Below are 13088 nucleotides of genomic sequence, written 5' to 3' on the forward strand. Positions count from 1 at the left end.
AAATTTTGGGCGGTTCTCGCACTCCATGATACATTACCGATTACATCTTTTATTGGTACGATCACTTAGGTACACCTTGGCTACGAGGCACGCTGTGGTGGATGGCTCCGGATTAATTTTGGCCATCTTAGGATCTTTAACGTATGCCCAGATCTCGGCACGGACTTTTTCGCTTTTCGTCATAATACAGTTCTTAAAACACCCCATGTTTCCATAAATGCGCTCGGACCAGCAGACAAACAAGATAATTGCAACAAACCTTTTCTTTTTTTTTTGGAACACAAAAGGGTATTTGGTTTTTAGCTTTTCATTCCAAGCTCGGAGGAATTTTTTCACCCGCTCGGTAGTTGACTCGACACAAGCACCGCTTGCATCCGCCTATTACGACATCCCCCACGGCGGGGAGAAAAAACCACCATCGCGTTGGCTATGGTCCACAGCCCCCACATTAAAACAACTATTATCAGCGACTCTAAATCAGCTATCCTAAATTTTCTCTACGAAAGTGTTTCCCGAGCAACTTTACCAGTCTTTTTGAAGCCAGAGAACATACCATCCCGCTCTTTCACTCTCGCCTGGGCTTTTCCGCCCATACCGCGCTACCTGGACAGTCAGCCGCCCACGAAGCGGCTCGAGCTTTGGTCTTCCAAAGGTTCGATGGGGTCGCCAATCACTGATATATTCACTCTACGGGACAGGATGCACACATACGGGGACATCCTCGCCCATTACCGTTAGGAGCATACCACTTTTCCACCTCCTCATCCATCTCTATCGCGATCCTTGGCAGTCATTTATCACCATCTGCCGACTTGCTACTTTCCCAACGCTGCCATCATGTCTGCGATATTTCCTGAAATTTACATAGACGCATTGTCCGTATTGTTCTGTACCTAACTCATCGCTATACCACATCATATTGACCTGTGATAGCATATGCTGCTATTCAGGCACGGATCCCTCCCGATTCTCCTTGCCATTACCAGCGAGGAGCGCTGGCAGGCCGCCCTGCGTGACCCAAACCCTCAAGTCCAAGAAGACTTGGCCCGCTTGGCCAACGGCACTGGACCCCTGCCCAAAAGGGGCCCGGCTGTCCGACGGACGACGGCGAAGACGTCGCTGGTTTATTCGCCCCGGCCGTGACCAATCAACGTTAGTCTGTGTCTGTCTGTGTGTGACTGTGTGTGTCTCGGTGTGTCTGTCTGTGGGTGTTTGTGTGTCTGTCTGTCTGTTTGTGGGTGTGTTTGTGTGACTGTGTGCCTGTCTGTCCGTCCCGGTTCCACCTGGGCAAGAAGACGTGTTGGTTCGAGCTGGGAAGCTATGTGGTAACGAGGCTGTAAGTTTTATTTGAATGATACAACTTTCACTGAACTCTATTCTTGAAGCATGCCACACCGACTTGTAGTAGCTGTTACCCAAAGCTGCCCGGTCAATGGCGACGGTTTTTTCATTCTACTTTCTGCCATCCTTCTTCATCCACCTGTAAATAAGAACATGGGAAATATTAATCGCTAAAAGCGTATAATCCTGAAGGAGTGCTTGAAAGTAGTCTTGTGCAGTTTCAGACATGGGTTCATTCACGACGCGAAAGTTTTTACAGTCGAATGCAAACGGGGAAGTGTGCCTGCAGCGGAAGGAACTTGTCTTGTGGCTAAAATACAGCCACAAGGAAAAGTCACTTTGTAGTAGTAGCAGTGTCTTAATGCTGCAGTGCCCCGCGGAATTTATCACCGAAGAGCGGGGACAGGTAACCAGACAAAAAATTGAGGGAAGCTTGCATTCACGCGCAAGACTTGAATGGCGAAGTTGTTGTTGGTGAGCATTTCAGGACACAAAGTTAAGCTCCAGCATCATTTTTATTTGCTTAGTTGCGGTGCTTGTAATCGTCATATGCATCGAAGATGTCGTCGTCTTATTCGCGGCGAGTGAATGATGCATAGTCATCCTCAGCATTTATGTCTTCCACCACCTCTTGGTTATCAACTCGAGGCAGCGGTGGCGGGGTGAGCAAGTCCTCTGGGGAAGGATTGGCATACTCGTAGCCATGTCTCCAATTATCGTTAATGGCCTCTAGAGAATGTGGTGGCCGCAGTGACCCCTCCCAAGCAGGGTGTATTTTAAGCTTTAGCATTAGCGCTGAAGTTATTTCCTACATTCGCGGTAGCGCTGGACACAGCGCTCGACGGTTTTTTTTTTCATGATATAGAGCCACTGCGTGACCCGGGGAATCGGCGGTCGCCGCCATGCCCGCGCTCACGAGCACTCGGCCTTTTGTTGGTATTTTTTCCTGCAGCGGCACGTTTACGACCAGTAACAACAGCTCAACTGCTAAAAACATTTAGTATCTTTTGGCGGATCTTCAAAAATATATATGAGCATCATCCATCTCCCTGTACAATTTTCAGATATTAATAAATTGATTGATTGATTGATTGATTGATTGATTGATTGAACGTGAGGCCCGATGCGGACCATTTGCCCCGCCTTCCTGTTTTGCCACCCTACACTGGCTGCACACTCCGTACTACATAGCGCACGTGCAAGCGGTAGCGGGAGTCATAAGACCCGTCGAGGTGGTGCAGAGGCAGGTGGCGCGCCGCGCTTCAAATCGATGTCGCCCTGGCAACGCATGTATCGCTACGAAGGCAGCTTTCTCCTTTCTAGAATAAAGCCCGTTATTAACAGCTGAGCTGTTGCAACTGACCGCAATGTGTGGCGCATTAGGCGTTAAAAATACCAGGAAAATGCCAAGCGCTCGTGAGCGCGTGCCTCGCGGCGACCGCCGAGCGTCCCCGGCTCACGCAGTGGCTTTAGCAAAAAAAAAAAAACTGCGAAAACTCCTAGGAGTCCCACGCGTTGCCTATCAACCAACAACGCCACAGCTGGCGCACGACCTATTCCACGGAACCTCCACGAGACTCCAGGAACGCCGCGCGTGCGTCGTGCACGTGCGCGCCGCCGCTGCGCCCCAGCTGTCGTCAAGCGCTACCGTGCATTTAATGCTTGGCATGAAGAAGATGACGATATCGACGCATATGACGATTACAACGAGCACAGTGCAAAGCGATGACGGAAAATCTAAATAAAAAAGTTAAAACTTGTACAAGTGCGTGGGGATGTGTCCTTCAGTGCTCACGTAGAAAAAAAAAATTGCAGTTTCGCTATGGTTCAAGCCTTGCACGACTTAGTGCAGTGCAAGCTTCGCCAGTTTTTTCTTGAAGGCAGATCTCTCCACGGTGTCGCTCTGTGCTCTTCTGTAGCTCGTACGACTGAGCGGAGCGACGCTGCACTTTTGCCTATATACATCGTATATTGCTCACACAACAACATTGTCACGGGACATAACTGGACAATCCCCCATGGTGCCATGGCCAACCATCGACGACGAGGGGATAGCTGGGTGCAACCTGCACGAGCTATCTCATGGCTGCTTTGTACATACTGTAAATAGGTTGCTCATCATCCTTAACCATCGTTCGTCCCATTTTCTCTGCCGCCGCGTAAGAAAATTCAAATTTAGGGAATTTACGCGCCAAAGTTGCGACTGGGCTATGAGTGCACCGTAATCAAGATCACATCGTAACTTGAACGGGCGCCAAAAGCTCGCCCGATAGGTGTTTTCGTCTTTTGCCTGCTTTAGACAAACCTGCTGGAACCTGCGTCTTCGAACCTGCGTTTTCAAGATCAGCAGCATAACGACTGAGTGACTGACCCACTGCGACGGGAAACTCAGCCGAACCGGAGGAGCGGCCAAGCCTTTGCTGCAAACAAAATGAACAGTGGTTTTGCATGAACTGCATGCAATAAAACAAGTTAAAACTAAGCCTCCAGAATTGGGTTTCTTCTTGGTCGTGTGGCCCGTTGGGAGTGGTTCCTTGTTCACTGGAGCCCATGTGACCTCCTGGCCGCCTGCGCCCTGTCGACCAGCGCAAGCTGTGTCGGCAGTGAGATGCCGGTTATTAAGAACTCATATAGGTGCTATTCGTTGAGAAGTTTAGCGGTCAATTTCTTCGCCTGGCAACATTGAAAACGGCCACAGACATGGCCGATGCGCCAAGGACACGGCGCGGCTTGGGCCACTGCGCCCGCACGCCGAAGAAAAAAGAAACACCGGCGTGCGTCATCTGCTCCTTTCCAATCCGATTCTAAACGGTGGCGTCAACAGAGATGTTATTCATCGCACTGACATTGGACTCAAGGGAATACTGTGCGTTCGGTGAGGTAGAGTTTGTAACGTGAAACAACCATGTGTTTAACAGTCGTGCTTAGCATGGACAAGTACCGCCATCCCGCGGAGCCCCACGTAACGAATGACGGCGCACCACGGCCGGGCTAGAGCGGCGGCGCGCGCTGTGTTGATACGGCCTTCGCAGCGGCGGCGGCGGCAGCAGCGAGAACAATGCAGCCCCGTATCGACGTAAAGTTCCGTCACCAGCGCGCACACGCCGCTGCTCTAGCCCGGCCGTGAGCGCACTTACACGGTTGCATGGATGAGAAGAGGGGTGCCTGATCTGCTAGCCGCGTGCACATCGACTAGCAACAGACGCTTGGCCACAGATATGGCGGCGCACACTTGGTTGCCTGCATGCATTCCGCGCCGTTGAATACCGGCTGTAATTCTCTAAAAGAGAGTATGAGAAAAAAATTGGATTGATTTATTGATTGATTGATTGCGAGGTTTACCCCGCCCATGCAGGCGATGAGGAGCGCCGTAGCGGATGGCTCTGGATTAATTTTGACCACCTGGGTATCTTTAACATGCGCCGAAATCTCGCACACACAGGGTAAGAAAAAATAGGAGGGGTAGGGTTCTCAGCTGAAGCCGCACTTCCCAATTATGTGGCGAATCTATCCAAGTTTTTTTTCCACAAAATTAACGCTCGTAAGGGTACTGCTTTGGAAACAAGAGGTGTAGTTTTGTTGGTTGTGTGGGGGAAGGACCCAGATTAAGTGAAGCCCATGACTGTCTGTTGCTCTCTAGAGAGGCTGGGATTAGGTGGAGGGAGTGTGTATTTCTAACCGAGCGAAAAATCATGGTGTTAAAAAATGGTTTCAGTTGTCCAAAGCGCGAGGCTCAACATGTCATTTTGTCAGAATGTATGACCCGAGTGCGAAGGCTAATCATCACCCAATTCTCAATTCTCCTGTTTTTTCCATGTAACTTATTACTGACACATTACTACAACTAGAGTTTTGCTGTTCTCGTAAGGAGCAAATAACTTCCATCCCATAATTTTATTCATGATGTCGATTGGATCATCCGTGAGGGCCCTTGAAAGTGTAGTTCAAGTGGAATGCAGAGGGCACGATCGCCCTTCCGTAACCATTCAAATAATATTAATAATTACAGTATGTGGGATGTTTGAAGTGGATAGAAAACTTGTTGAACTAAAGATTCAGGTTGATAACCCAGGGCCGAGCTCTGAAGAAGTCTATCCATTTTAGACGCCGCAAAATAACGCAGTCTGGTTCTGGGACTACAAATTTATCATCATCATAGAATGTCTTAAGCCCCAACTTTCAAAGCACCTACAAAGCATATGACTGATCATCCTAAATTTGATGCTTTGGGAGGTGCTGAACGCGATAGGTACGCGGAAACATTATTGCTACTCAAAAAAATTGGGCCCATCTCCCCGCGAGGGGGACTCGAGTAAATGCGTCGCATAGGGGGTGGGTGTATTGCGTTAACGTTTAGTGTTTGGGGAGTTGGTGGTAGTGAATGCGTTGTATCAGCAGCTTCTTGACGTAGTTTGAATGAGTCAAGGATATAAGGCGCGTTCGTAGCCTTTCATTCTGTGTCGGTTTTGAGGCGCAGTGGGAAGAGCACCATGTACCTCGCGTTCCACCCACAGGTAGTGAATGCGTTGTATCAGCAGCTTCTTGACAGTCAAGGATATAAGGCGCGTTCGTAGCCTTTGAATCTGTGTCGGCTTTGTGGCGCAGTGGGAAGAGCACCATGTACCTTGCGTTCCGCCCGTAGGGTCGTGGGATCGAAACCAGGCGCCGGTAAGTATTATTTTTTTATATAGTGTAGGGGGAGGGGTGCGGACCTGTTGTTGAGAGCGAGGATGGTAGCGTGATGCGGGAAAGGAGGAGTGGGGGAGAGGGCACACCTGCGCGCTGAGCTGTTGCGGACGGACGGCGGACGCTACATGTGAGTTAAAGAAATGCTCTGCATTTAAAACTCTTTGGTTACCTGCAAATAACGTTGTCGGAACCCCCAGGAGGCTGCGTCGCTGCCCTCACTGGATTGTGCAAGGGCCCGGAAGGGAGAGCTGCAAGCAATTAGGAATGACTGCCCAAAAGATGTGCTCGATCATGCTACTTCTAATTCGCTTATTACTCGAGGGGGAAAATACACAAACTTGCTTACCCCAAAAGTAAAAGTGATTTCATGAAGAAAAAGTAATGCGAACCCCAAACCATAGTCCCTTAATACTTTTCATTGCCGGACTTTGGCCAAACCTATACTGAAGCATTCATTTACGTACCTCTTGCGCGTGGGTGGGGTCGATGCGCCGCAGGAATTCGTCGATGCGTCGCTGGAATCGATCGATACGCTGCTGCAATAACAAACAAAAATAGGGATGACGCGAAAACCATACCAATTGAAAGAACACAGCTTGGGTGTAGGAAACGACTGAAACAATGGCGTTGCAACCACCTAGGTTAATAGTAGAAAAGGTTGGTGTTGGTTTAGTTGCATCATTAGTACATCAGAGGGCTTAGTTACAGCAGTATTCAAAACCGTATTAGGCTTCTGTAGAGTCGGCCTCAAAATTCAGGAGTCATAAAGGTGTTTGTGTACAATTCCCGAGAGTTGTACACCTCCATCAGGCTAACTATGGTGGACCTTCACTGCAGAGTGGTGCTAACTTGCGCTGTTCAGTAGCCGCCTCTTCCCTTCTGTTGGTATCCTTGGCCAAGCTATCGTGCTGTTCTGAGGCAAGCGAGAAAGTGCGCTCTCCTGCTCATTTGCAAATACTTAGCGCCTCCAACTTTCGCAGCCTGATGTCACCAGAAATTCCCGAAGATCAAATGGCCAGTTTAAAGATTGCTTTTATAAACCTGCAAAGAGTGGCATTCGAAAAAATGTACTTTGTTCAGAAATGGGCAGAATATTGGAATAAAATTATTCCGTAAACGTGAAAATGCGTTGAAGGCACCAAACGCGAGTTTCTAAAGAAGAGCAAATGAGTCTATCCTGTAGGTAATTTCAACCTCAAAAATACCCTATGGCGACAGAAGGACAGAAGAACCGTGATTTTGAAAGTAAATATTGTCTGCGCGAAAATTGGGATGACATGAGCTCATACATGTGAGGAAATATCTAACTGCACTGATGGTACCTTAGAGGAAACGGGATACAGATGACATTCATCATTAAAAATTGCAAGAACTCTCGGTTGTGGCATGAATAAAATGTCCCGTTCAAAGCGTAAAAATCGTAAGAGTTCCACAAACTCGTTTTGGTTCACGGTTTGGTGGTTTTGGGTATCTTCTTTCTATTGGAATGGTGACATGTGTGAGCCCAGGAAAAGGTAATGTATCTGTCGTTCTACTCTTGATTTGAACGCTTCCAGTAGAGTTAGGCTGAAACTAAATTTGGTTCACAGCATGTGGCAGCTGTTACACATTACGAGGATGGCACTGAAGGGCGTGCCATCCTCGCACCGGTTCCGCCACTGCAAAGAGTGGGGCTGCGCTCCGCAGTTTAATTGGACAGTCGTGATGATGGGAAGTAAAAGCCAGAGCGCGGGGGAAATAGCCGAAGCTTATAAGATTATAAAGCGTGGAGACACGTGCGTGAGCCATCCGTCAATTTCGCTTACGGATGATGAGGTTGTCTCCACAGACAAGTGGTTAAGCGGTTGCGTGACTTTTGTTTTTTGAGTCGCTTGTGGTTTTTTTTATCCGACTTTTTTGCTTATATAACACGTGGTGGTGGTGGTGAACGTTTATTGGAGCAACAGGGGAAGGGGAAGGGGTGTGGGAAGCCTCCTTAGTCCTGAAGGCCTCGTGACCGCGCTGACTGGAGAGCCCGGGAGACCAGGGCCTGCTGGCGGGCTGGGTCGGGCTGGTCAGCTCAGTTTCCCGCTGCTCCAGGGAGGGGGAGGGGAGGGGGTTAGGTGAGTATGGGCAGGAGAATACTAGATGGTAAGTGGTGAGAGAGGTATTGCAGTGCTGGCAGTGGGAAGGTGGGGCGATGTGGTGGGGGCGATGTGGTGTAGGATGGCGTGATTGAAGAATGTGCCAGTTTGTAGTCGGCGGTATGTGTAAGATTCGTAGTTGGTGAGTGTGTGATGAGGAGGAGGGTATGTTCTCCATGTGTGGGTAAGTGAGATAGAAGGGCTTTGGAAGTGGTCTCGAGGGGTGTGAGTAAGTCAGGTGGGGATAACTGAGGTGTCCGGCTCGCCGGTTCTTTGGATCGGAATGCCCCAGAGTGAAGCGCTCGGGCGGCAGCATGTGCTGCTTCGTTCCCTAGGAGTCCAGCGTGACCAGGTGCCCAAATGAGTGTGATTGTAAGATCTTCGGGCACCATTGTAGGAGAGGGATGACCTGAGGTGGGGCAACGCCTGCTTGGTAGAGGCGGCAGGCCTGTGTGGAGTCGGAGATGATTGTTAGGGAGTGAAGGCTTGAATGGGTTGTTGCGGCGTGGGCGATTGCTAGGGCTTCGGCAGTGTCGACCTTGCATGAGCGGTATGTAGCCGCAGTTGCAATCTGCCCTGCGGAGTTGAGAGCGACAAGGGCGGTGCGGGTTGATGTGAGGTCACGGGCGACGTCTGTGCAACGAACCTGAGGGTCGGCTTCATATTATTGATGTAACGGACTCGTGCCTCCCGCGTGCCTCGGTTGTAGGTGGGGTGCGTATGTTGTGGTATGAGAGTCACGCGCAGTCTTGTCCTGATGGTGAGCGGGAGGCGTTGGGGCTGCTCCGCATGATTCGGTGATGGCCAACCCAGCGCTTGGAGCACTGCCCGGCCTGCTGGGGTGAGCGATAGCCTTCGCAGTTGAGGCGCGTTGTGCCTCAATATGCTCAGCAAGGGTGTTATGTAGTCCCAGCTTTAGCAAATTATCATTTGATGCATAGGTGGGCAGGCTGAGTGCCGTCTTGTAGGCCTTGCGAATTAAGGCATCAAGGTTGGTGGTTTCGTGCTGCTGAAGGTTAAGGTATGGCGTGGCGTATGTCATTCTCCTCAGTAGAAGAGCTTGCACTAATCGGCATGTGTCCGGCTCCGTGAGGCCGTGATTTTTACTGCGTATTCTGCGTATAAGGTGAGTCAGCTGTGGGATGGATGCCTGCAGTTGTGGGAGGAGTGCTGCTCCGGTGCCGTCATGATGAAAGGGGACTCCAAGGACCCGGAGAGTAGGCGTTGTGCGTATTGGTTGGCCTAATATAGTTACTTGAAGGTTACTTGAGAACACTATATTCTCGTATTACAATGACACCCTAGTTCTTCGGGGAGGCGGTAATTTCCCTCATGTGGATTTAGACGGACGCAGTCACATGCCAACAAAATCTGTCGAATCGTTTTTTCTTTTCACAGAACACACATAACGTCATTTTGGGTACACGTTTACCCAATGCTCTCTTATATCTAGTCCTGAACGCAGAGCATTGCCCGTGGCGTTATCGCAGGGATTTTTCTTTCCGATATCCCCCTTCTCAGTCCTGTGCATTTCTAACGACGTTTTTTATTTCACTTTTTTCTTCCCATTTATTCAATTGTCTGCTTGCCTCTCTTTTGGTTATCTTGGCTGTCTTTGTTTTTTCAGTTATTCTAATCTTGTTAGGCCTCCGCGTTTAACAATTTTTATGTAAGGCTGCTTGAACACTTTAGCTGTCCACTAGCACAGAATTTTTAACCGCGTTTCGAAAAAGAGTTTACACTGCGCTTCCCGAACTTTAAATGGTGTCCGCCCTTGATTTATTGTAGGGTTTAACTCGCCGACGAAATGCAGGCGATGAGGCGCGCCATAGTGTAGCGCTCCGGATTAATTTGACAACCTGGGGATCTTTAACGTGCGCGGAAATCTTGTACATACGGGCGTTTTTGCTTTTCGCCTCCATGAGAAAAGCGGCCGCCGCGGCGGGGAATAGAACCGGCGACCTCGTGCTCAGCAGCACAACACCTTAGCCACTGAGCCACCGCGGCGGGTGGGTGTTGTCCGCCCCGCATCTCTCGGTAGTACTTGGTTCATTGTTTTTCTACGCCCGCCTTCAACCAAACGGCTTGCTTCATCCTTCTGTTTGTCATCACTGCCATCGGTAGTCGCATTGTCGGACGTGATTGTGTACGTTTCTCACCCGCATATCTCAAGGCTATCTCAGGCAAAGCAAGCAGATACGCGGCAATTTCGTCTCTTTTTGCCAGTCGGCCTCTCCTCAGCTGCCGCATCACAAAAAATGGCGGTGTATCTGCTTGCTTTTCTGCAAATGATGACGCCGAAAGACGATGGCCTTCTGTCGCCCCTACCTCTTAACTGAAGATTGACCAGCGCACACTTTTAGTCAAAGACGAAGCAGAGAAGCACACTACACAAGCACTGACTTGCAACGGATCGTTTTTTAGTAAAAGCTGAATAATAAATACCGCACACGTATATGAAAACTCACGTTACCAACACGTAGGGTCATGTACAAACAGAATGAGAACACGAAAATGTGAACCAGAAAGCGTAAAATCAAACAATGTGGATTGTGACGATAAAATAATGGCTCGCTAGTGGTGTACTGGGAAATGCACATTTTCACTCTTTCTTACTGTAATAAAGCCACACGAAAATTGCACTTGCACGGAAAGAAATCGCGCTATTTGTGTACTCTATATTTTCGTGTTGGCGTTTCGTTTGTACATGACAAGTACACATAAGCCAGAAAAGCGATCATTGCAAATACAACTGGAAGCCACTAAGTTTGCAAAACTGTCGCCACATCTGCGTTCCAGTGGCCTCCAAGAGAGCCATTTTCTTTGAGCTTGCAATTGTATTTGCAGTGTTTGTTTTTGGCTTATGTACGTTATGTAACGTGACTTTTTATTTAAGTGCGGTATTAATTCTGCACCGTTGAATAAAAATGATTAGTTGGAGGTTAGCACTTGTGTCATGTGCTTCTGCGGCGTCAGCGTTTTACGTCAGTTCTTTGAAACGCCACTTTCACTCAAAAGTATATTGGGTGCCCTATCATTGTCTTTAAGGACGTGTACAAAATTGTGGGCTTTTGGCATCAATTGTACCATATCACATACATTTGAAGAGGATACATAAAAAAAATTCGCAACGAAATATATGGAATTGTGCCTCTTATGTAACTTTCACTTTTAGTGTTACGGTAACACTCCAAAATGAGAACAAAGTGACGACCGTGGAAGGTTCAGACGCTGCAATCAACAGTACCGATAAAAATGGCATGCTTGTTAAGAGGGTTTCTGTAGAAGAAATAAGGTTCCTATTGTCCGGGCCACGCTTACCTCCACGGTATCCATCCTCTCTTCAAAGTGCGCTTGCATATTAGCCATGCTCTCATGTACCTGTAAGCCACCACATTCGCTATTACAAGGCAGTAATCAGGCAGTCTATAGTGCTTATTCGTGCAATCGTCTATAAGACGCCGCGCGAGCTAAACAGATTTAAAGGCGGTATTGTAGACGTAGTAAAAACAGGGAACAGAAAGGAAAGCTTGTAGTAGAAGCCCGAGAGCGACATACGAAGGAAATGAGCGGTACTTGAAAACATCGGACACTAATGTGAAACGGGTGTTCCAGAAGCCAACGTAAGAATATATGGTTGGGAAAGTTGTTTCGCAGTTGTGGAACACATTGTGGAAGGCAGGCTATGACTAAGACAGAACACGGGGCAAGCCTATTGTCTTATTCGTCGTTTTCTTTCTTGCTGTAATGTGTTCCACCGAATCACAGTTGCAATGCTGAATTAACGCGCTAGACTTATTTTAGAGCAGAACATTTCATGAAAATTTAGTGCAATGGAATGTAAACGTTGAGTACAACTCTTCTGAAACAGGACAAACCAGGAGATGGATCGATTCACATTGACGAAAAACACGTCGTCATGCCCGCCAGTTCTGAGAACTGGAAAATGCGGAGCAGGGATTCAGAAAAACGGCGTTCACAAGTGGTTAAGCGTTATGTGACGTGCAAGGATATTGCAGAGTGATACAGCGCGACAGGTTCTCAGTGTCCATGAAAGAAATTCAAGACTGCTCAACGTCCACGAGTTCTTAAAGACGGTAGTCTGTCTGCAGTAAGACAGACAGACAGACAGTTTCTCCATCTGTATGTTACTCTAAGGAGCCGGTAACATTTCCACTTCATCTGCTATTTCTTCACTGACTCACGAGAAAGATCACTAGCTCCAAGTGGGGCTTACTAGTGATCAGTGACCCATCGACGACTAATTAATCACTGGCAAGTCGGGGACGTCTCGTCATCCACGTGAACCACGATGGATAGATCACGTGATCCCAGGGATGGGAGAGAGAAGCAGGAGAAAAGCGGAACGGAAAGTGGTGGTTGATGGGGAGGGAGAGTTACACCCTGTCAGAATTTTGTAGGCCAATCTTAAGCCTGCTCGATGACAAATAATTTAAAGAATAAGCTTTACCTTACAATGTGACAAAATTTTACGACACTAAGAAAGGCGGTTTTTCTAGCTTTGTGGCGTAAAACGTATCAGCCTGGCTTGGGACGTATGCTTGTACATTGATTTTGTTGCGGCTTGCCCACTTTTGACTTGGCCTAGAAAAATTTGACAAAGACTGTACATGAAGGGTGGTAGAATATGTAGAGCGGGACGGGGGTTACTTGGCATGGCGGAAAAAAAAGACGCGTGACGCGTGACACATGGACGTGACACATGGACGCGTGACACATGGGCGTGAGATACGCTGCAAGTTCTTGTTACTGTTTTCCACTTCACTTCTGCTACCTTGATGTGTGACCTACACACTCGTCGTAGACAAAGACGAGTACGCTACGCGGTGGTATGAAAGTTTCCAACAGGTTTTCGTTCAGAAAATAGTTCAGTGCTCATGGGAGATCACAAACCAGCTGCCTCGCTGTTGGTGG

At 48.4% G+C, this 13088-nt stretch overlaps 1 protein-coding gene across 3 annotated transcripts in view; it reads right to left on the bottom strand.

Annotated features, from left to right (window-relative positions):
• Window positions 1-1326: 1326 nt before the first annotated feature.
• Window positions 1327-13088, bottom strand: part of LOC144142304 (uncharacterized) — a 32958-nt gene continuing 21196 nt past the window's right edge. For all 3 annotated transcript variants that reach the window (XM_077673706.1, XM_077673705.1, XM_077673704.1), the window contains 4 exons: window positions 11475-11534; window positions 6495-6566; window positions 6200-6278; window positions 1327-1480 (listed from right to left, as the gene is read on the bottom strand). In XM_077673706.1, coding sequence (XP_077529832.1) covers window positions 6246-6278; window positions 6495-6566; window positions 11475-11534 — 165 coding nt within the window. In that variant the 3' untranslated portion in view covers window positions 1327-1480; window positions 6200-6245. The remainder of the gene's footprint in view (window positions 1481-6199; window positions 6279-6494; window positions 6567-11474; window positions 11535-13088) is intronic.

Source organism: Haemaphysalis longicornis, unplaced genomic scaffold, assembly GCF_048455015.1.
Source record: "Haemaphysalis longicornis isolate Haplotype H1 unplaced genomic scaffold, Haemaphysalis longicornis Haplotype H1 scaffold_6, whole genome shotgun sequence".
Lineage (NCBI taxonomy): Eukaryota > Metazoa > Arthropoda > Arachnida > Ixodida > Ixodidae > Haemaphysalis > Haemaphysalis longicornis.